The sequence below is a fragment of the Typopeltis vanoorti genome, chromosome 15 (genome assembly GCF_054136105.1).
Source record: "Typopeltis vanoorti isolate ZY-2024b chromosome 15, IOZ_Tvanoo_1.0, whole genome shotgun sequence".
Lineage (NCBI taxonomy): Eukaryota > Metazoa > Arthropoda > Arachnida > Uropygi > Thelyphonidae > Typopeltis > Typopeltis vanoorti.
The window spans coordinates 9,207,323-9,233,517 of record NC_143563.1 but is presented as its reverse complement, the minus strand read 5'-3'; the positions used below and the strand labels follow the sequence as shown (position 1 = coordinate 9,233,517).

General features: G+C 34.7%; 1 protein-coding gene across 2 annotated transcripts in view; it reads left to right on the top strand.

The window, feature by feature from the left end:
- Positions 1-26,195, top strand: part of LOC150098348 (clotting factor B-like) — a 63,537-nt gene that overhangs the window by 32,896 nt on the left and 4,446 nt on the right. For both annotated transcript variants that reach the window (XM_090405567.1, XM_090405568.1), the window contains 3 exons: positions 8,569-8,678; positions 8,839-9,077; positions 9,211-9,368. In XM_090405567.1, coding sequence (XP_090261693.1) covers positions 8,569-8,678; positions 8,839-9,077; positions 9,211-9,368 — 507 coding nt within the window. The remainder of the gene's footprint in view (positions 1-8,568; positions 8,679-8,838; positions 9,078-9,210; positions 9,369-26,195) is intronic.

Here is a 26,195-nt window from a genome sequence, read left to right as displayed (position 1 = left end):
GTAAGTAATGGGCTATTTAGTACTATTATTTCTATGCCTCTATAGTTGCTAGACTTTTTTTAGAAAGTCCTTTCATTCTACAAATTCTAATACCTATCATACTTCATCTTGAACTTATGCGGTGTCCTGTTCTACCACCACGTGAATATTTGGAAGACATTGAAGTATCTGTTACATCTATCTGATAATCTCTTCTTACCAACTTATATGTCTCACTTATGTCACCTGTTTTCCTCCTATATGCTAGGCTCTGCAAACAAGTTCTCTCAAGCTGTTCTCATACTTAATATTCTACAGTCCTGATGCAATCTTTATTATTGTTGTTATTATTATTATCAGCATCTGATTTCCGTGGAATTAGACTTATCATGGGAGGTACACACTATTGCACGCAATGCTCGTCCAAGCGTGCCTTAAATTCCTCTGCGATTAATGGTTCATGCAAAATGTTAAGCAAGTTTGAGCGTGGTTAGTAGTTGGAAGGGAATTAGTTGTTCGATATATGGTCTTACATGCGATCTATTCAAGTTCTCCTGTAAGACCATAACATCTGCTTGACTCTGTAATGCTCTCCCCAGTTTTGCATCATCTGCAAACAGCTGTATATCATTAGTTAAACCCATTCCAATATCATTAACATACAAATGGAACAACAATGGTCCCAAAACTGACCTCTGCAGTACACCACTAGTGACCTTCTTTTGGGATACTGTAACTCCATATACAACTTTCTGATACCTATCTGACAGCCAGTCACTGATCCAATTCAGAAGTCTGTTATCCAATCCCATCTGTTTCATTTTATTCAAGAGCTTGTCATGTGGCAGGCTATCAAAATCTTTTGCCAAATCCAAGTACACTATGTATGCATCTTCCTCGTCCAAGGTATTTGTCACTTTGTTGTACTACATAAGTAAGTTAGTGAAACATGATCTGCCTTTAACAAGCCTTGCTCATAACAACAGAGAATACCGCTCTTATCAACCCATTTCTGTCTCCTACTTCTCACCAATCTCTCCAGTACCTTCACCACAACTCCAGATATAGAGGTTGGCATATAATTTGAAGCTACAGCTTTATCGCCATCTTTATGCAGTGGAACAATTTTCCCCTCCTTCCATTCCCTTGGAACCTGTGCTGTTGTAAGACTTATTAAAAAGGCATGCCGGTGCTATTGCCAATTGCCTGGAACATTCCCTTAAGATCAATGGTGATATGTCATCAAATCCTATTGCCATATTGACATGAAGGTTATTTATTTCCTCAAATACCTCCTTCTCACTCACAATTAAGCTATCCTTTCCTATGTCCTCTGCACTTAAGTTCCTCTTGATACCACCCTGGTTAGGATGAAAAACCCTTATAAATGATCACTGAATACCTCATCAATGTCTTCCGCAACAGTTACCATTCTACCATTTTCTTCCATTAACATCATCTTACCATGATCATTCTTCCTTCTACTTGCCACATAACTAAAAAACTCTGTGGTGTTTTTCTTCATCTGATTTGCCAGTTTCTCATCATACCTCATTTTTGTTTTCCTTACTGAGTCACTTTCCTGGCTCGTTTTATACTCTTAAGTAACTGATTATTACCATTATTCATCTTGTACTACCCCCAGAGTACCTTATTCATCCATTTTACACCTACCTTATTTAGCCTTTGGAATATATTCACACATCGATTTTGTTATGTATTTCTATGTCAGTTCCCAAACAGCATTTATTTCCTTGCCCCTCCCTTACTGCTCAACTCATTCCATGCTATAACTCCAGTCTATCTCCTAAGCTTGTCATAATCACCAGCCGTATAATTTCACACAAGCCTGGCGTGAGGCAGGAACAGAATGGGCGAATGCCTCAGGCGGAAAAGTAAAAGGGTAGAAAACTTAGAGTTTATGTTACAATTATACTGGAGGCAAAAAAAAATTAAATTGGATATATCATATATTTAAAAAATATTAAATTTATATATACATATTTATAAAGATAACTGTATTTTATTCTAATTATATAAGCTCCAAATAATTATTTTTATTTTGATAATCCCTGAGACAGAAACCTATTTAGGTTCAATTTCATTGAGAAAAGAAGCAGAATGAGAAGTGATTCAAGCTCAGCAAGAAAATCAATTGCGGAAATTTTTGGAATTATCAGAAACAAGAGTCAGTAAAAGCGACATTCCTGTGGAGTCCCCCACTGACAATGAGTCTGAAAATTCGAATTTGTGTTTAGATGATAATCAGGCTCTTGAGAAACATCCAATAGCTTCGACTTCAAATACAAATACCTCAACACTAAATTACGAGCTTTTTGACGATCCAGCTTTATGGCCAAACTTGTCCAGTTCTATAATTGATATATTAGTAAAACAAGGTCTTCCTGCTGAATCAAAAGAGACTTTTTTTTCCACACGATGAACATAATAAAGGTTTTCGTGTATCGCATTATAATAGGATTTTGAGTAATGGAGAAACCATTAAAAGATCTTGGTTAATTTACTGAAGTTAGTTAAAAAAATGTAGTATTTTGTTTTTGCTGCAAATTATTTTCTAATATTCAAACTATGAACTTAATTTCGGAAAGAAATTACGATTGGAAACATATGTCCCAAGTTCATCAGTGCCACGAAAAATCTCAAGAACATTTTAATAATTTTGAAAAATGGATTGATTTGGAAAAGCGTTTAAAAAATGAAACTACAGTTGATCAACATCAGCTAAAATTACTCAAAAAAGAAAAAGAACACTGGCTGCATGGTTTAAAACGCATAATATCGGTTATTAAATTTCTTGTAAAAGAAAACATAACGTTCAGAGGAAGTTCAGATACTATATATACAAATAATAATGGAAAATTTTTCAAACTGATTGAATTATTTGCCAAATTTGACAGCATATTACAAAAACATGTAAAACACACAAAAACAATGAAATTCATGTTCATTATTTAGGGAAATGTATACAAAACGAAATCATTAATATATTGAGTAACGAAATTTAAAAAAAATTGTATCTAGAATAATGAATGCTAAGTATTTTTCAATAATTGTTGATTGCACCACTGATATTTCGCAGCAGGAGCAAATGTCCTTAATCGTAAGATATGTTTCTATAAAAGAAAAAAATGAAGAAACCCAAGATATTATATAAATAGAGGAAAGATTTCTAGATTTTATTAAAATTAATAATGCAACAGGAAGTGGTATGGCTGAAGTAATTTTAAAATTATTAGAAGAAAAAAACTTAAAATATTCAAAATATCCATGGTCGGGGATATGACAACAGGTCAAATATGAAGGGGAAGAATGCAGGGGTACAAGCACTTTTAAGGAACAAAAATCCTAGAGCATTTTTTGTTCTGTGTTGTATGCATTCCTTGAACTTGGTATTGAGCAATGCAGCAAGCTGCAATGTAGATAAGGTTTTATTTTTTGGCATTATTCAGTCAATCTATAATTTCATCAAGTCATCGATGGGAAGTTCTTCTAAACCACATCAAAAATTTTACTTCAAAACCTTTATGCATGACGCAACAGGAAAGTCATGTTGAATCTGTAAAAGCAATACAAAATTAAGTAAAAGAAATACAGGAAGCTTTAATTTTGATCACAGAAGGTGACAGCTTAATTGAGCAACAAGGCATTAAAACAAAATTAGAAGCTAGTTCATTAGCAAAATAAATTAATTCTTTCAAGTTTATATTTGGCACATTTGTTTGGTATGACATTCTAAGTGAAGTCAATGCATCTAGCAAACAATTGCAAAATATCTCATGCAATATTGCAGTGGCCTTGAAATCATTAGATGTCACGAAAAAATTCTTAACATCATACAGAAGAGAATTTTTTGGAAGTTAAGCACCAAGCTCATAACTTTGCTCTAAATATTGGGTTAAATGCTGATTTCCCAACTAACGACAGCACACGAACTCGACATGTAAAAACTCAATTTGATTATGTATGTATTGACGAATCAATTATTAATTTTGAGTGACATTTTTAAATTAATTTTTTAATGTAATTCTTGATTCAGCAGTAACATCAATTACTGAGAGATTTGAACAGCTAAATAAATATGAATCGATTTTTGGGTTTCTCTTTAACATTGGTAACTTAAAATTTGATAATGATACAGTAAAAAAAAGCTTGTTTCTTTTTTAATCACAATCAGACAGAACAATTTCTTAGAAATTGTTCTGTCTGATTGTGATTAAAAAGATATTTCAGCAATAGATTTATTACATGAATTAAAAATATTGTCTCGGAGGATATCAAATAATTATTCTCCCAAAGAAGTATTGTATTATATTTGTGCAAATAACTGCATAAGTCTTTTTCTTGAGCAGGATAAAATTGAATTTCATATTGAAAGAATAACATGTAAGAAAGTTTTAAAGCGAATAAAAGTTGAGCAGCTCTCAGATGTGAACTGCAGACTAAAATACACAAAGATTATTGAAGAAAAAATGAAAGAGTTTGAGAACAGGAATCAAACCTTGGAGATTTAGTGGCAAACTCTGAAGAAAACATTGATTGATTCTGCCAGAGAGGCATGTGGTGAAATTGTTTGCAAGGATAAAAAAATCAGAACTCCCTGGTGAACACAGGAAGTTAAAGAGGCAGTGAAGGAAAAGAAGAAAGCATATCAACAGTTCCTGTCAAATAAGTCAGCTTGTGCTCTTAGAGAATACAGAGCCAAATGCAAGAATGCTAAACAGTGTGTAAAACTAGCTAAACAAAAGTCATGGGAGGACTTTGGCAAGAATATAGAAAATAAATATCAAGAAGGTGGGAAAATATTCTGGAGGTTGTTGAAGAAGATTAGGAATGGAGGAAAGAGGCTATAAAAGGAGTTAGAGATGACAAAGGTGACATTAAAACAGGAGAAAAAGATATCCTTGAAGTATGGAGTAATTACTTTGAAAAACTGCTAAATGAAACAAGCAGTGATGACAGCACAGTGGTAAAAAACAGTGACCAGGCTGCAGTCAGGAATATATATCCATACTTGAAAAAGCCATCAAAGGCTTGAAATGTGGAAAGGCAGCAGGAGTAGATGATATTCAACCAGAAATGCTGAAGTATCGTGGTATAAGAGTCTTACAGTGGCTGCACTGCATAGTTCAGAAAGCCTGGATAGAGGGACGAATTCCCGATGATTGGAGTAGAGCTCTCATAGTACCCATATATAAAAAGGGAAATAAAACTGAATGTGAGAATTACAGAGGTATTTCCCTACTGATTGTTCTTGGCAAGATCTATGCCAGTATACTTGAGAAACGGTTGAGAGGAATTGTTGAAGAAAAGCTTGGTGAAGAACAAGCTGTATTCAGGCCAAATAGAGGCTGTCATGATCAGATCTTCACTTTACGACAAATAGTCGAGAAAGCATGGAAATATAACAAAGATCTGTATTTAAGTTTTGTTGATTTGGAAAAGGCATATGACAGGGTGCCAAGAGAGAAGCTATTCAATACGCTACAGTTATATGGTGTCAATGGGGCATTATACCAAGCAATACTTAGTCTTTATTTGAGTTGTAAGTCAGCAGTTAGAATTGAAGGAAGTACAGGAAGATGGGTTAATGTTAAATCTGGTGTGAGACAAGGATGTACATTATTCCCTCTGTTATTCATTATCTATATGGATCACATTATGAAAGAAAGTGGTATTAAACATGATATCAAAATTGGAGATGTTAATGTCAGCTCTTTGCTTTATGCGGATGATGTTATACTTCTAAATAAATCCGCTACAAGTCTGCAAGATTCTCTAACTAAAATGAATAGCTGTTGTAATAGATATGGTATGAAGGTCAGCAATAAAAAGACAAAGACAATGAAAATAGGCAGAATCATTGAAAATGTCAACTGTGTTATGAATGGAGAACCTGTGGAACAAGCAAAACATTTCAGCTACTCAGGCATGATTTTTACTGAAGATGGTAAATTAAATATAGAAATAGACAACAGAATCAGCAAAGCTGGTATGGTGGGAAGTCAATTGAATAAATTCATATGGAATAAGAGAGAAATTAGTCAGAACACTAAATTAGCTGTATACAAGATAGCATTCAAACCAGTTTTAACTTATGGATCTGAGAGCTGGGTCAGAAGTAAAACACTTGACCAAAGACTAGAGACTGCAGATATGAGAGTGCTGAGAAAGATTATAGGCATGAACAGATGGCATCAGTCATATTAAAAACGAGAATATTAGGAAAGAACTTGACATTGTCAGCATCCAGGAATGCGTTAGCAGAGCTAATCTCAGGTGGTATGGTCACTTTAAACAGAATGGGCAAAGAAAGATTAGCGAAACAAGTGCTCTCTGCCAGGTTGGCAGCAAAATGACCCAGAGGAAGACCAAGATATAGGTGGATTGATAAGGTACAAAGTGCCTTAGATGATAGAAATATAAGATCTGATAATGTTTGTGTCTTGACAAGTAACAGACTGATTTTGAGGAAAATTGTAGATAGGAAGTTAGTAATGATGCAATTTTTTTCATGTAGTACTATCATATCCTGTACACCTCTTGAGGGTACTTGGCAGGAATTTGATAATGATGATGTCTTTTTTTTAATGTGTACATATCATTGCAAATTCTTTTAACAATCCCAACTACAGTTGCAAGTGCAGAGTGCTGTTTTTCTAAATTAAGAATTATTAAAAATTACTCGAGGTCCACAATGTCCCAAGAGAGAGAGAGATTAGATGGCTTAGCCACTTTATCTATTGAAAGTGACATAGCCGAGACATTAGATCTAGAAATAGTATTAAAAAACTTTTGCCGAAATTAAAGCTAGAAAGGTTTCTTTTTTTAAATAATTAAAATTGTTAATTCTTAATTTAGATTTTTTCATATTTGTTTGGTCATATTCGATGTGATTTATGTAATATTTATAAATTGTGTTAAAATTATGTACTCGTTATATAATAAACACACAAATATTTTATTTATTTATTCACTATATACATATATATGATTTTTATATATACATATACAATTTCGACTGAAGGGTAGGAAAAAAACCTTGCCCACACTCAAAAATTTACTCGGGCCTTCGCTGATTTCGCATATACCCTTTCCTCACAAAAGTCTGCATATTGATAGCCACAACCCAGGTGATCACTTTCACCAACCTGGAGGAAAGTATGAAATTCCACTCACAATTACATCCTCTGATAAAATGAACAGATCTAAAACTCTCGATACTCGCATGCCCTCCTTTATATGCTGCCTGAGATAGTTATCTCTCAAGAACATGAGAAATTCATTTTCCTTATTCTCAAATGCTACCTCTTCATTCCAATCTGTACTGCCATTATTGAAATCACCCATAATAATTACCCTTCCTTTTTTCATTAATCCAAGTTGTTTATACATTTCTTTATCACCACCCTCCAAATTTCCAGGCCTATAGCAACATCCTACCAAATATGACTTCCTGTCATCTTCCACGTTACACCACACTGCCTCATAACCATTGCCACTATTTCTCTCTTTTATGTGTACCTTATGTGGACATAATTCCCGTTATCAGCAGCAGCACTTTCTCCCCTCCCTTACTGTCCTTTCTATCATCGTGAAAAAATACTGTATCCTTCCATTTCTATTCCTGTTAGAATATCTTCATTCAACCATATTTCACTTATTTTAATGATTTTGTGGTGAATAAACTCAATCATTGAAACCATTTCATCTCCTTTATTTATGATACTTCTGGCATTTGTAAACAAACACTATAATTCATTTTTAGATCTATAACCAGTCTTATCCAAGCCACTTGTTGGTTGTGATTTCTCCCACACCTACCCAATTACCTTTATCACCACTTACCACATATGTTTGCTCAGTGTCCACTTCCCCACCCATATCACAATAGACTCCATCTTCATACATACATTCACTACCACTTTCAACATCCACTCCCCTTATACCATGTCTCCCTGTCCACCCGGGATCCCCCCCCCCTGTTTCCCTATTCCTCGTGCATTCTCTCTCTCTTCATCTCTCACACTACTACTGTTTTCACTCCCAAGCACTTCTGTCTCTTCAATACCACTCCTGATTTTTCACTTCATCTCTTGCATGCATCACACGCTGTGCTTCCATCCTGCAACACTTTCTTAACTCCGAAGCCATTCAAATGCAACCCATCACTTGTATAATTTCATTCTTCCCTCAAACGTATGTCATACATTCACAAACTGTACTCCCTTCTCCTCACACAGCTCCGCTGGCATACGATTCATAATTATAATTCCATATACCATTCACAATTATTATTATTACACTTCCAGAGAGATGAGAACTTTTCAAGGGAGGCTATACATCACCCACACTAGCCTTTATACCTTCTCTTAAACTCATTCACAGTTTGCTGCTTAGCTATAGACCCTATAGCTAAGTTAAAATGTGTTTTAACTGTGTTTTGAGTAGTTTGATGTTTCCAATGGCAACTTCACATGGAAGAGAGAGAACTAAATTGAATCTATTATTAAACAATGATACATTTTGATGTGACTAAAAGTCAAGACTGAATTTTGCTTTTCTTTACAGGTACAAATACTTGAAAATCAGAAACAAACTGACAGGCAAAGATGTACAGGATCACTAATCAGTTCAAGATATGTTCTGACATCTGCAGTCTACTGTTTACAAGATGCAGAGTAAGTTCATTTTTTTGAGTGTGCAGTGATTTAAGCTATAGACCATGCAATAGCCTTCATACATGTTTATTATCAATAAACAGTGATAATATTCACAAAAGTGCTATGATTTTAAATCACTTTTTTGCATCAGATAGTCTAAAAGTGGTTTTTATTACAGCCTTTCAAAATTTAAAGTGCAAATTGGAGGTCACAGTGATAAAGATGGAACATCTTATGGTATCAAGTTGATTAAAATTCATGCAGATTATGATCAAAGGACTATGGAAAATGCAATAGCCCTCATACAGCTGGATCAAGATGTAAATGAAGTCACAGTAGTTTGTCTTCCAGCAGAAAATCAAACAGAACATGATTTCATTGGAAAAATGGCTACTGTGGTTGGGCTAGGCAGTCCAAGTAAGTATTGAGTTTTTTCTATTAAAGTCTTTGTTGATTAGTTGCAGAAATCCTGAAAATACATGTTATTTCTAGTTCATTTAATGAGCTTCCATTGCAAAATAAACAGTAACTGAAAATTATATTCTCACAGCTGGTACTCAAATAGGCATTGCACTTCATGAGCTCCTTCTGCCTATCAGAGCAAAGGAAAATTGCAAGATACTCTTCTCTTATCTTCCAAAAAATCAAAATGTTGATGGAATACTTTGTGTAGGTGGATTGCCAGAGGGTGGCAAAGATACATGCCCAGTGAGTACTTATCACTTACCTTTTATATTTGAACTTGGAATAAATTAAGTAGCTATTAGTATTATCTGATCTGGGTTTGCTTTATAACACATTTGTCATAAGCTGTTGAAAGTTTTTCTCACTTGGTTATAAATTAAAAATTCCAAAAAATTATATTGTTTAATCCTCTATCCAAGTAAGCAAAGAAAGTTTGTGTGAAGTTTTAATTTAATTTATCGCGAAGTGAAAAACTTTCAACAACTACCTCTAATTCAGAGTATTTTAAGCAAGTTATGACACCTGTTCACTACTTGTATATGTGATGTATATGACTTCTTCATTATTTGTTTCTTGTTTTCAGAAACCTTGTTTTTCTCTTCTGGCTCTGACTCCTATTGATGAGACCTCAATGAAGGTTGAGCCTGGTCCAGGTAGTGACCCATCTTATAATACATAGCATTATACACACTTGAAAGGATGTGTGCTTTGCATTACTAAGGCATATAATGTGAAGTCATTAGCTTCTATATACTAGTACCCTAGTCGTGAAGACACTAAACACACAAGTTTTGCTTACACTTTGGGTAAAGGATTAAATAAGAAAATAATTTCTTGCCTTTTTTAATTTAATGTTTGTCAGAAATTAACTGTTAACTACCTAGCTAGTTAAGTTTTCTCACAAAATTAGTCCAATAAATAAAACCATATATAAATACATATAAATGAGCTAATACCTTTCATTCCTGTATAGGGAGTAGGTGAGGCCATTTTAGCCCTATCTAACTTTTGGAGCCTGTGTGGGCAGTTCAGTCTCCACTGGTAGGCAGTCAGAGATAGCTAGCCCAAGGCTTACTAATTAAGTCATACGCAGTGAAGATATGGCTAACAAGTGCTACCATCTCGTGGTCTGAAAATAGTGTAGGTTCTATAGTCAATATTCTTGAATTTATTACAAAAACCTGAGTTTCCAGGAAAAAAAACCTGCTTGCCATACCACAGATCAACTAACTCAGGAACCAGTCGAAAAAAGGCTTAAAAAAAGTTCCTCTAGCTGGCAACTGGAATCGAACTCATGATTCTTTCTTCAGGCTGTCTAGCACTAAGGAGTGTAAACACCACTTCCACTGAGCTACACAGGCTCTTAAAATATTATATTAATTATATTATTGTCAAAGACCTGGCAGAGAACGATCCAGAGGAAGAGAAGACCAAGATAGGTGGATTGATACAGTAAAAAGTGCCTTAGAGGACAGAAATATGAGATCTGATAATGTTGAACACTTGACAGATAGATTGATTTGAAAGAAATTTGTTGACAAGAGGTTAGTAATGATGTAAGTTTTTCATGTAGTATTATCTTAATATCCTGTATGCACCTTGCAGGTACATGTCAGAAATTTGATTATATTTCATCTTTTAAGACACTTTTTACTGTATCAATCAAATTACATCTTGGTCCTCTTCTGGATCTTTTCCCTGCCAATCTGACAGAAAACATTTTGTTTTGCTAATCTTTCTTCTTCCATTCTATTTAAATGACCATACTATTTGAGAATAGCTCTGCTAACGCATTCTGGAATCCTAATCTTTCCCAGAACTGTGGTTTCCAGTCTTTGACCAAGTGTATTATTTCTAACCCAGCTCTCAGATATATAAGTTAAAATTTCTTTGAATACTGTCTTGTATACAACTAATTTAGTGTTTTGACTAATTTCTTTCTTATTCCATATAAATTTATTCAGCTGACTTTCTACCATACTAGCTTTACTAATTCTGTTATCTGTTTCCATATTTAATTTACCTTCTTCATTCAAAATTGTGCTTAAGTAGCTGAAATGCTTCACTTGTTCTATAGGTTCTCTATTCAGAATGCAGTTGATATTATCAATGCTTCTGCTTATTTTCATTGTCTTTGTCTTTTTATTTCTGACCTTCATACCATATCTATTACAACAGTTATTCAATTTAGTCAGGGAATCTTGCAGACTTGTAGCAGATTATTTAGAAGTGTAACATCATCCAAATAAAGCAAAGAGCTGACATTAACATCTCCAATTTTGATATCAGGTTAAATACACTTTACTTAATAATGCGATCCATATAGATAATAACAGTGGAAATAAATGCACCTTTTTTACACACCTAATTTAACATCAAACCATCTTCCTCTACCTCTTTCAATTTTAAATGGTGACTTACAGCTTACAGACTATGTATTCATTATAATACAGTGTAATTGCACATATGATGCATACAATTGTATATAAAGTATTGTTTTCCAAATCTTAAAACAGTACACTCTCAAGAATGTCCAAGTCTATGTACTAACAATAAGTCATATTGATGAAAAAAATTAAAAACTTCTATCATGATATATACCAACTTTACAACAATAGAAAACATCATCAGCAAATTCCCTCAAGTGATGTACAGGATATGATAGTACTTCATGAAAAATTTACCTCATTACTAACTTCCTATCTACAATTTTCCTCCAAATCAGTCTGTTACTTGTCAAGACTCCAACATCATTATCAGATTTTATATATCTGTTGTCTTTCTATTGTCTTCCTCTGGGTCGTTTTCCTGCCAACCTGGCAGAGAACACTTGGTTTGCTAATCTTTCCTCACCCATTCTGTTTAAGTGACCATACCACCTGAGATTAGCTCTGCTAACGCATTCCTGGATGCTGACAATGTCGAGTTCTTTCCTAATATCCTCGTTTTTAATATGATATTGCCATTGATGCCATCTGTTCATGCCTATAATCTTTCTCAGGACTCTCATATCAGCGGTCTCTAGTCTTTGGTCAAGTGTTTTATTTCTAACCCAGCTCTCAGAACCATAAGTTAAAATTGGTTTGAACACTGTCTTGTATACAGCTAATTTAGTGTTCCGACTAATTTCTCTCTTATTCCATATGAATTTATTCAATTTATTTCCTACAATACCAGCTTTATTGATTCTGTTGTCTATTTCCATATTTAATTTACCATCTTCACTAAAAATTGTCTTTTTATTGCTAACCTTCATACCATATCTATTACAACAGTTATTCAATTTAGTTAGGGAATCTTGCAAACTTGTTTTGCAAGATTTATTAAGCGGATTTATTTAGAAGTATAACATCTCCAATTCTGATATCATGTTTAATACCATTTTCCATCATAATGTGATCCATATAGATAATGAATAACTGAGGGGATAATGTACATTCTTGTCTCACACCAGATTTAACATTAAATCATCTTCCTGTACTTCCTTCAATTCTAACTGCTGACTTGCAACTCAAATAAAGACAAAGTATTGCTTAATATTATGCCCCATTGACACCATATAACTGTAGTGTATTGAATAGCTTCTCTCTTGGCACCTTATCGTATGCCTTTTCCAGATCGACAAAACTTAAATACAGATCTTTGTTATATTCCCATACTTTCTCAACTAATTATCGTAAGTGAAGATCTGATCCTGACTGCCTCCATTTGACCTGAATCCAGCTTGTTCTTCACCAAGCTTTTCTTCCACAATTCTTCTCAACCGTTTCGCAGTATACTAGTATAAATCTTACCTGGAACACTCAGTAGGGAAATACCTCTGTAATTCTCACATTCAGTTTTATTTCCCTTTTTATATATGGGTACTATTAGAGCTCTACTCCAATCATCAGGAATTCGTCCCTCTGTCCAGGTTTTCTGAACTATGCAGTACGCCCACTGTAATACTTTTATACTACCATACTTCAGCATTTCTGGTCAAATATCATCTACTCGTGCTGCCTTTCCATATTTCAAGCCTTTGATGGCTTTTTCTACTTGAAGTACGGATATGTATTCCTGACTGTATGCCTATTGAGTGTTTTTTAACTCTTGATTTAATGTGTTTGACAAATCTGCTTCTAGTTCTATAATTTTTAAATTATTTGTTGCCAATTTATGTTCGGAATCTCATAGCTGATTCAGCAGTAGTGAATGGCTTCCTTTTTGATAGATTTTATGGGCACTTGGTGATTTAATCACTTCCTTTAGCTTGGCGAATGTTGGAATAAGTTTATCGCATGTGCACTTTTTTAAAAAAGAGATACAGTCACGTAGCTTGCCCTGTTTCAGTTGTAGTTTACCTAGTAAGTCCGTCTTCTGTGCTGTCATTTCCCCTTGTAGGAACAAAGTCTTTAGATGAAGAAACTTCAAAAAAAAACTCAAGACATATCATGCTAGACATCCGAGAATATACAGTTTACCCAAGCTTCACAAGAACAACGTCCCACTCAGACCTATTGTTGATTCAATTAGCAGCCCGACTTACAAATTATGAAAATTCTTATTCCCCATAGGCCATTCGACCTCTTCAATAAAAAATTCCACAGAATTTCAAGACAAAATAAAAGACTTTCAACTGCTGAAAACTGACATGATAATTAGCTTCGACATAGTCTCTCTCTTCACTAATATCCTCCTTAAAGAAACTGTAGACCTGTTAAATCAAAAATTTCTGTCGGATATTGTTGAACTTTTGAAATTTGTTATCATTGCAGTTACTTTACATGGAAAGGAAAAATTTACAAGCAAGAGGAGGGAACAGCAATGGGGTCACGCAACTTGGCAGACCTGTTTATAGAACATCTTGAAGAAAAAATTCTTGCGTTTTAAATTCAAACAAAAACTCTGGCTTCGATATGTCGATGATATCTTTGTAGTCTGGAGTCATTCCGAACAAGAGCTACTTCAGTTTTCAGAAAAAATCAACCTTCTTCATCCACGCATCAAATTTACACTAGAAAAAGAATCCCCACAGGGCGCGACCCCCTTTCTGGATTTACACATCCAAAGAAAAAAAGACGGTTCCATCTTCACCTCTTTCTATTGCAAGACGACATTTTTAGGTCGCTAAATTCACCATACTTCTGCTCACCATCCCTCTCAAAAATTTGGCATCATTAAATCATTGGTAACCAGAGCACACAGATTTTGCTCCTCCGAGGATTCTCTAAAACAAGAATTGGAAATAATCAAAAACACAGCCACTCTAAATGGATACAATCTCAAAACAACTGAAAAACTCAGCAACTTCTCTACACATCAACCTAGACAAGAACAAGCCCATAGGATTCCCATACCTTATATGAAAGGCATCTCCGAACAGCTCTCAAAAATTATGAAGAAATACAATCTTACTACCACCTACAAACCTATCAACCAGATCCACAACCTGCTACCTTCGTGCAAAGACAAACTTTCACCTATGCTACTACTTCGTGTATACGAGGTTCCATGTTCCTGTAAACTCTTATTATGGACAGACAGGCAGATCAGTTTTTAAACGCATTTTGGAACATCAAGACCATATCAGCCTCATCAAACCGCAAAAATCAGGCTTTGCTCAACACGGAGTTGAAAACCCAAACCACAAGATCCACTGGGAAAAGACAAAACTCCTACAGAGATCTTCATATAAATATGAACGCGTATATAAAGAAAGTGCTGAAGCCCTACTTAACAGACTAAATCTAAACTGCAATGATGTTCTTGCCATCCCTAAAGTATGGGAAATTATCATACAAAATTGTGTAAAAATAACTTAACTGTAATTTAATTTTAATTTAATTTAATCTTATTTAAGTTCAGGCAGCAACGCGCCACTGCATGCAATTTGTATTCCATTGTATGTATGCACCCTATCCTTTGTGTCATTCCATCCTAAAATACCTCATCATCATCATCATCATCAAATTCCTGCCATGTACCCTCAAGGGGTGTACAGGATATGACAGTACTACATGAAAAATTACATCATTACTAACTTCCTATCTACAATTTTCCTCCAAATCAGTCTGTTACTTGTCAAAACTCCAACATTATCAGATCTTATATTTCTATCGTCTAAGGCACTTTGTACCGTATCAATCCACCTATATCTTGGTCTTCCTCTGGGTCATTTTCCTGCCAACCTGGCAGAGAACACTTGTTTTGCTAATCTTTCCTCTCCCATTCTATTTAAGTGACCATACCATCTGAGATTAGCTCTGCTAACGCATTCCTGGATGCTGACAATGTCAAGTTCTTTCCTAATATCCTCATTTTTAATATGATATTGCCATTGATGCCATCTGTTCACGCCTCTAATCTTTCTCAGGACTCTCTTATCTGCGGTCTCTAGTCTTTGGTCAAGTGTTTTACTTCTGACCCAGCTCTCAGATCCATAAGTTAAAATTGGTTTGAACACTGTCTTGTATACAGCTGATTTAGTGTTCCGACTAATTTCTTTCTTATTCCATATGAATTTATTCAATTGACTTCCCGCCATACCAGCTTTGCTGATTCTGTTGTCTATTTCTATATTTAGTTTACCATCTTCAGTAAAAATTGTGCCTAAGTAGCTGAAATGTTTTACTTGTTCCACAGGTTCTCCATTCACAACACAGTTGACATTTTCAATGATTCTGCCTATTTTCATTGTCTTTGTCTTTTTATTGCTGACCTTCATACCATATCTATTACAGCAGCTATTCAATTTAGTCAGAGAATCTTGCAGACTTGTAGCGGATTTATTTAGAAGTATAACATCATCTGCATAAAGCAAAGAGCTGGCATTAACATCTCCAATTTTGATATCAGGTTTAATACCACATTCCTTCATAATGTGATCCATATAGATAATGAATAACAGAGGGGATAATGTACATCCTTGTCTCACACCAGATTTAACATTAAACCATCTTCCTGTACTTCCTTCAATTCTAACTGCTGACTCACAACTCAAATAAAGACTAAGTATTGCTTGATATAATGTCCCATTGACACCATATAACTGCAGCGTATTGAATAGCTTCTCTCTTGGCACCTTGTCATATGCCTTTTCCAAATCAACAAAACTTAAATACAGATCTTTGTTATATTCCCATGCTTTCTCGACTATTTGCCGTAAAGTGAAGATCTGATCCTGACATCCTCTATTTGGCCTGAATCCAGCTTGTTCTTCACCAAGCTTTTCTTCCACAATTCTTCTCAACCGTTTCTCAAGTATACTTGCATAGATCTTGCCAGGAACACTCAGTAGGGAAATACCTCTGTAATTCTCACATTTAGTTTTATTTCCCTTTTTATATATGGGTACTATGAGAGCTCTACTCCAATCATCGGGAATTCGTCCCTCTGTCCAGGCTTTCTGAATTATGCAGTGCAGCCACTGTAAGACTCTTATATCACCATACTTCAGCATTTCTGGTCGAATATCATCTACTCCTGCTGCCTTTCCACATTTCAAGCCTTTGATGGCTTTTTCTACTTCAAGTATGGATATGTATTCCTGACTGCATGCCTGGTCAGTGTTTTTTATCACTGTGCTGTCATCACTGCTTGTTTCATTTAGCAGTTTTTCAAAGTAATTACTCCATACTTCAAGGATATCTTTTTCTCCTGTTTTCATTTGACCTTTATCATCTCTAATTCCTTTTACAGCACTCTTTCCTCCATTCCTAAGCTTCTTCAACAACCTCCAGAATATTTTGCCACCTTCTTGATATTTATTTTCTATATTCTTGCCAAAGTCCTCCCATGACTTTTGTTTAGCTAGTTTTACACACTGTTTAGCTTTCTTACATTTGTCTCTGTATTCTGTAAGAGTAAAAGCTGACTTATTTGCTGGAACTTTTGATATGCTTTCTTCTTTTCCTTCACTGCCTCTTTAACTTCCTGTGTCCACCAGGGAGTTCTGATTTTTTTATCCTTGCCTACAACCTCACCACATGCCTCTCTGGCAGAATCAATCAATGTTTCCTTCAGAGTTTGCCACTGAATCTCCAAGGTTTGATTCCTGTTCTCAAACTCTTTCATTTTCTTTTCAATAATATTTCTGTATTGTAGTCTACAGTTCACATCTGAGAGCTGCTCAACTTTTATTCGCTTTAAAACTTTCTTACATGTTATTCTTTTCAATATGAAATTCAATTTTATCCTGCTCAAGACTAAATAGTGATCACTTCCAATTTCAAATGCTCTGTACACTCTGGTGTCCTGCACCAGGGAGAAAACATCACTATCAACAATAACATAGTCAATGAGACTTTTCTTATTCCTAGCCTCTTCTCTCCATGTGAATTTGTGCACATTTTTATGTTGGAACATGGTGTTAGTAATAACCAGTCCATGTCCTGAGCAGAAATCCAACAGATATTTGCCATTATTATTAGCTTTGCTCTTTTCTCCAAATTTTCCCAAAATATTTTTGTATGTCTCACAATCATTTTCTACTCTGCTATTTAGATCCCAACAAGGTTCTACTAACTTTTCCTTTTTCATTGTGTCAGTTGCTTTTTCTAAAGCCTCAAAAAATTCCTCCACTTCTACCTTAGTAGAACCTTCTGTGGGACCATAGGCACAAATAAGTCTCATTGTCCAGTTCCCCATTCTCATATTTGCCCACATTACTCTACTTGAGACTGCCTGCAATTCAAGAAGATTAGCCTCGTATTTTGTGTTGAATACTATGGCTACTCCTTCTTTTCCTTGATTGTCATTGCCTGAATATAACATTTTGTATTTATTGCTCAGAAAGATCTCACCAGTTTTGGTCTTTTTTGTTTCAGTCACCTCTATTATGTCGATCTGGTACTTATCTAATTCCTCAGCTAGCTCCATTTCTTTGCCATGCAGGCTTCTTACGTTGATAGTACCGATCTTTAACTCTGGTGATGTTGAGTTGGGGTTTGTTTTCAGATTTGTTCCAGTATCTGACTTTTCGCTGTTCGCCCTGGTTCCCTGGCGAAAACAACGGGGTCCTTGTTTAACCGGGCGACGCCCCAGCCGGCATGAAATTTTGTCATGTTGTACCATCATTTTTATATTTTGGTTTAACCAATAAGAATACAATTTGGTCGGCTAAATCCCAAATTGCCAGCCCATCCTCGTTCGTTCAGTATCCAAGTATTAACCCAACAGGGTGCACCACGAGAAGGTGAGGATTGGACATTAGGTCAGAAGCCCTGGTCGGTTCTCCGCATTCCTTTAAAGGCTATGTGGAGGTCTCCTCTCAGTTATACAGCTTTGACCCTTAAGCACCCTATCCTTTGTGTCATTCCACCCTAAAATACCTAGACAAACGAAATATTTACATAATAAAAAACCTACTACTGTGGTTCACGTGTGTTATTAGTCATGAATTCTCCACAGGTTTCTCTATATAATCAAATAAAAGTGATATATTCCAACATGAACTTAACAGTAGATTTAAAAATTTAATTATAGATGAGAAAGCTGACACATCAGAAAGTAATGACATTATTAACTTTTACAGAAACATTTACTTTCTGTGAAATAGAAGACCAAACCCTTTACAATGCCTCACTTGAAGTAGAAACAGGAAATGAAATAGTAATACCACGGAACAGAAACGAGACAAAATTTCTTAAGAAAGAAAGAGAAATGACAAACACATAAACCCACAGAATGGTTGCAGTTAAACTGTGAAATGGAACGATAACCATAAATAGATATGCTATTTCAAAATAGCTATAGCTAAATATGCCATAGCTAAAAGAGAAGTCAGAAAAAGACATAGAGAATCATGGAATAAATTTGTTTCTAATTTAGAACATGATTTATATAAAATAAGACCCAATGTATATAAGATTTTGAAACACTTTAATGCAGATACCAAAGAAAGCATAAAATTAAACATTGAATTGAAATTAGAAGAATTTCTAAATTACTACACAGAACTGACAGACAAAAATTTTAAAAAAGACACCTGGCAAACAATTAACGAAATGAAAAGGAAATAACTGAAGAAGAATTAGAAATCAGCCTGAAAGAAACAAGAAACGGATAATCACCTGGAGAAGATAAGCTAGGTTCAGAACTATATAAATACGCAAGAACAAGATTCAAAGGAAGACTTATTATTTTTAAATAAAATTTACTCAACTGGTATCCCCCGAATATAATGGAAAAAAGCAATTATGATTCCTATCTTTAAGAAAGGTAATAGAGATGACCCTAAAAACTATAGAGGTATCAGTATACTAAATTCCTGTTACAAAATATATAGCAGAATTTTTAATAACAAAGTAATGAAATATTCCGAAAACTTTATTCTAGAAGTACAGAATGGATTTAGAAAAGGACGATCATATATAGACCCAGCCTTTTGCCTAAAATTAATAATAGAGAAAAGAAGAGAATATAATTTAGAAACACATGTTGCATTTATTGACTTTGAAAAAGCATTTGACAAAGTTAAAAGAAACATATTATTTAACATATTAAAAGAAAGACAAATACCAAATAATATCCTAAAAGCTATCACAAGTATATATGAAAATAATCAAATACAAATAAGATTAAATCACGAGCTATCATATACGAGAGAGATAAACCAAGGGATCCGACAGGGATGTCCCCTCTCAGCAACTCTTTTTAATATCTACTTAAATGAAATAATAACAAAATGGAATAAAAATTTACATTAAGGAATTAAACTTTCTCCTACAGTTAACTTAAACACTCTCCTCTTTGCCGACGACCAAATAATAATTACAAATTCTGAAGATAACTTACAGAAAGCTATTTTAGATCTAAATGAGATATCCAAAGATTATGGTATGATAATATCAATGGAAAAATCAAAAACTATGTCTTTTAAAGGACAAGAACTAAAATAGTAATAGATAACAAGATCTTAGAACAGGTGAATTCATTTAACTACCTAGGATGTATGATCACAAATGAAAAAGATATAAACGTAAAAATTGCAAACTATTTAAAAATAGCAGGTGTAATTAACTTTATATTTAAACCAAACCTAGTTCAAAAACAAACCAGACTAAAAGTATACAATACATTAGCCCTACCAGTCTTAATGTATGGAAGCAAAATATGGACAATAAAACAAAAAGACAAACAAAGATTAACAACAGCAGAAATGAAGTTTATGAGAAAAACTGCAAAGTATACCTTATTTGATCACAAAAGAAATGAAGATGTTATGAAAGAATTAAACCAAGAACCAGTAATAGAAAAAAATTAAAAAATATAAACATAAATGGATGGAACACGTTCAAAGAATGCAAACAGAAAGATTACCAAAACAAGCCTTAAAGTACAAGCCATTAGGAAAAAGAAAACCAGGACGTCCTCTCAAACGATTCAACAATGACTTCTAAGACCTGAACAGGCCATGCTAGGCCTAAATCTTTGATACGCATGATGATGATGATTGCAAAATGAATTGAAGGACCTGGTTAGCTGAGTGGATAGCATGTCTGCTCTCCAGCCAAGAGGCTGCTGGTTCAAATCATGTGTAGGCATGGATGTTTGTGACACTCTCCCAATATGGACTAGGTCAAAATGGGAGTAGTAGACCCAAAACCTCCCGTAATGGGAGAGGCCTTCACCCTGCAGCGGGTAAAAATATAGGCTGTTCTTTTATCTTTTTTTTTTTCATTATGGGAATATAAATCAAATCAAGAAGACTGAAATAAAGTACCACAGATTCTACCCGAGGAAGTTACATTGAGCATTCATAGCTTGCAAAATGGAAAACCTACAGGTGAATATGGTGTTGTTGCTAAACTTCTGAAAGCAGATGGAGAAATAATCTTACGGAATCTTAGCAAAAGTATTTACCCTGTCTGAAGAAAAATGATCTACCAAGAACGTGGAAAAAGGCTACCCTTAATCATATAAAGATTTCTGTGGTTAAGAAGTTCAATCGAATCATTTCTGTTTTGTGACCACATTTTTATTTAAAAAGACTGTTTTTTTAAACTAAACAAGTTTGAAAATTCCTTCATTCTACCTCGCACCAGCATCCCAGCAAAAAAAGGCCTTATAAAAACCTTAAGGGATAAAGCATGCAGCATCCCCAGTACAGAAGAAAAGCAGAAAGAAAAAATACAATACTTAACACAGATCCTACAAATGAATGGTTTCAAAACTAAGACAATTAAGAAAATTCTGAATGCAGCACCTACAAGAAACTTAAATAATGGGACTTTGAGAATGCTGTCACCCTTCCTTATATCAACAAATGTAGCAGATAAATTAGCCAAACTTCTCTACAAGTACAACATAAAAGTGACTTTTCTGCCACTTGAAAAAATATCAAAATCTCTTCATTCAAAATCCAAAACCTCCACATCACCCAATGAAAAAACCAGGAGTTTTTAATATTCACTGTTCCTGTGGCATCTGTTACGTAGGCCAGACGGGGAGATCAGGAGAAATCCGCATGAGCGAACATCAAAAGGACGTACAGAAAAAGAGAAAAAAGAAGTCTGGCTTGGCATTTCACACAGCTTCTACTAGTCATGAAGTACTGTGGGACAGAATAAACATGTCCTACATCGATAAAAACTGTTTCACAAGAAAATTCAAAGAGGCAGCAAATATGAACAAAATTCCTATGCAATGCAACAAAAATCAAGGCTTAATTTTAAATCAAGTTTGGTCAGCGTTTATTAAAAATTTACCCAGTTTAGACCTCATACAGAGTGAAAGTGAACCACAGAATGCGACATGAAATAGCATTGTTTCCAACTAACACGTATTAATGGTTGTATAGATCTGTTATTCATTTTTTTAAGGAAATTTTTTGATGTTCATGATACCAATAAACGAACTTGTTTTTTCATAATTTCTTATAGTTTGTGCTTTAAACTGTTAGTTATCTTTACCCCGAAGATGTTAGTCTGACGACTAACAAAACTTGCCGGGTTTGTTTTTTAGTACTTGTTTAGTTTTAAAAAAAGGCTATCCTTATTCTGATACACAAAATAGGTGAAATAAAAGACTTAAACTACTGACCCATCAGTCTACTATCTTGGTTCATAGGCTTTGTACAACTCTAGACCTAGCACAACCAGAAGAACAGGCAGACTTTCGAAGTGACTTTACCACAATGTCTCGGTTGTGTTGATTATAAGAAAGCCTTTGATCAGTAAAACCTTGTGCAATACTTAATGCATTACAAAACCAGCATGTGGAGGAGCCATACATCAGGATAATCAAATCATCTTTTCAAACCAATGCAACAGCAGTAGTTCATTTCAATGGAGAGACGTCTCTACTTTGGAAATACAGATGGGTATAAGATAAGGTGACAAAATTTCTCTGAAAACTGTGCATGACTTGCCTAGAAGAAATAATCAAACTTCTTGATTAGGAAGAAAAAGGCCTAAAGAAAAATAAAAGATATTTAAGCCATTTATGCTTGGCAGACAACAGTTATATTTGCTTCAGGTGTGCATGAATTACAGACTCGTGTTTATGAACTCCAAATTGCTAGCAAAACAACTGGCCTGAGATAAACCTAAAGAAGACCCAAGTTATGTTCAATAGCTGTGTCCAACTAGAAATAATAAAAATTAATAATGATGAAATTGAGCATGTCGATCATTATATATACTGAAGACAATTATTATATAACACCTCCAGGGAGTCCAAAGACTCATCGAGAGAACGCACCTACTCTACAACACTCTGTCTCTACCAACCGCAACTACATTTCATTATCTACACCGCCGACCACCACCTAGTATTTTCACAGACGATCACAAATTTCCATGCCCACGGCGGGATTCGAACCCCGCAGCCTTTTAACTGGAGAGCGGATACGCCAAACCTTGCCAGCTATGACAATGGATATCAATGGAACAAAACATGGACAAAATTAAAAGATGCATGATGACTGGGTGGAAAGCATTTTGAAAATTACAATCAATATTCAAAAGCTGACATTATGCCTGAAAAGGAACCAAGGTATTCTTCCCATATTGACATATGGCTATGAAGCATAGACATAAATGCAAAGAAATTCAAAAATTAACAACAGTACAATTTAGTATGGGAAGAAGTATCCGTAGTATCACAGAACTGGATCATAAAAGGAATTTATTATTATTACATGACACCTCCAGGGAATCCAAAAACTCATCAAGGGAGGGCATCTACTCTACAACTCTGTCTCCACCATTCAGTCCACCAATTACAATGAACCTCAACTACACCAACCCCATCTACTGCCCACAGCCTGATTCGAACCCAAAACCTTTTGGCTGGAGAGTGGATATGCTAACCACTCAGTCAAACAGGCTAGCAATACATGAATAAGAAATCAATCCAAAATCTTTTACATCATAGAAGAGTGAAACATCTGATGTTGCATTGGGCATGGGCATATTGCTCGACAAGATCAACAGTGGACAAAAGAAGTACTGGATTTGAATTCCACAAAAATAAAAACTACCACGATGTTGACCCAAATGATGGTGGATTGATGATATCAGATTCGTAGGAGTGACATAGGGAAGGAAAGCTATTGACAGACAGTTTTGAAATCATCTTGGAAAGGCCTTCATCTAGCAATAGATTGACAGTGGCTCATGATGATTTTAAGAAACACATATATATATATATATATATATATATACACACACACACACACACACAACAACGGATCTAGAAATGATGATTTAGAATGGAATAAGAGTGCAATACTGTTTTACTGAGTGTTAACCAATTTTAAGAGGATTTACATTGGATGAGTAAATAGAACTGGTGCAGAGCCTTCTTAATATGGAACACTATACCTGTGCAATATATATATATATATATATATATATATATATATATATATATATACACATGTATGTATATATATATACATGTATGTATGTATATATATATATACATACATACAGACAGAGAGAGAGATTATCTGTGGTGCAAGACTTTGTCTGATTGATTGTACATTTTGGGTTGTATTCTGCTTGTTTTAATTGCCAGTTTGTTAATATCGCATACGGTCTTGAAATATTTTTTCAAGACTGTATGTAAATAAAAAAACATTGCAGCTGTTTTTTATTTTTTTTCTTCTTCTTCTTTGTTCTCTATAAATCATCTTGGTTTCAGATACATAGCAAATAATTGGTTCCGCATAAATAAAATCACAATCTTGTTCCAAAAAACTGTATACAACAATTCGTTTTACATTATATCATTTTATTACTTTAGAATTAGTGTTTGACATGTATTACAATATTTCATAGATATTTTGAGTGTAAGAGAATTTTAAAACTTTAAGTGTTAATAAAGGTTTTTATTACAAGAAAAGGTGTTAAATATCTCTGTTTTTTTTCTTTTTTTTTTTTTTAATGTAGCAGGGGTGGTTTGATTTATAGTGTAAATAATTACTGATGTGGATAGGTTTATAATTATTTTAATATTTATATATAGGACCATGAGCTTTCAAAATATTTTAGAGTGACCTTTCAAGTTTACTTGTGGAGTATATTCCTATCTATAATTTTCCTCCAAATCAGTCTGTTACTTGTCAAGACTCCAACATTATCAGATCTTATATTTCTATCGTCTAAGGCACTTTGTACCGCATCAATCCACCTATATCTTGTTCTTCCTCTGGGTCGTTTTCCTGCCAGCCTGGCAGAGAACACTTGTTTTGCTAATCTTTCCTCACCCATTCTGTTTTAAGTGACCATACCACCTGAGATTAGCTCTGCTAACGCATTCCTGGATGCTGACAATGTCAAGTTGTTTCCTAACATCCTCGTTTTTAATATGATATTGCTACTAATGCCATCTGTTCATGCCTCTGATCTTTCTCAGGACTCTCATATCTGCAGTCTCTAGTCTTTGGTCAAGTCTTTTACTTCTGACCCAGCTCTCAGATCCATAAGTTAAAACTGGTTTGAACAGTCTTGTATAGAGCCAATTTAGTGTTCCGACTAATTTCTCTCTTATTCCATATGAATTTATTCAATTGACTTCCCACCATACCAGCTTTGCTGATTCTGTTGTCTATTTCTATATTTAATTTACCATCTTCACTAAAAATCGTGCCTCAGTAGCTGAAATGTTTTACTTGTTCCACAGGTTCTCCATTCACAACACAGTTGACATTTTCAATGATTCTGCCTATTTTCATTGTCTTTGTCTTTTCATTGCTGACCTTCATACCATATCTATTACAACAGCTATTCAATTTAATCAGAGAATCTTGCAGACTTGAAGCGGATTTATTTAGAACTATAACATCATCCGCATAAAGTAAAGAGCTGACATTAACATCTCCAATTTTGACATGCTTAATACCACTTTCCTTCATAATGTGATCCATATAGACAATGAATAACAGAGGGGATAATGTACATCTTTGTCTCACACCAGATTTAACATTAAACCATCTTTCTGTACTTCCTTCAATTCTAACTGCTGACTTACAACTCAAATAAAGACTAAGTATTGCTTGATATAATGTCCCATTGACACCATATAATTGCAGCGTATTGAATAGCTTCTCTCTTGGCACCTTGTCACATGCCTTTTCCAAATCGACAAAACTGAAATACAGATCTTTGTTATATTCCCATGCTTTCTTGACTATTTGTCGTAAAGTGAAGATCTGATCATGACAGCCTCTATTTGGCCTGAATACAGCTTGTTCTTCACCAAGCTTTTCTTCCACAATTCTTCTCAACCGTTTCTCAAGTATACTTGCACAGATCTTGCCAGGAACATTCAGTAGGGAAATACCTCTGTAATTCTCACATTCAGTTTTATTTCCCTTTTTATATATTGGTACTATGAGAGCTCTACTCCAATCATCAGAATTCGTCCCTCTGTTCAGGACTTCTGAACAATGGAGTGCAGCCACTCTAAGACTTTTATACCACCATACTTCAGCATTTCTGGTCGAATATCATCTACTCCTGCTGCCTTTCCACGTTTCAAGCATTTGATGGCTTTTTCTACTTCAAGTATGGATATGTATTCCTGGCTGCATGCCTGGTCAGTGTTTTTTACCACTGTGCTATCATCACTGCTTGTTTCATT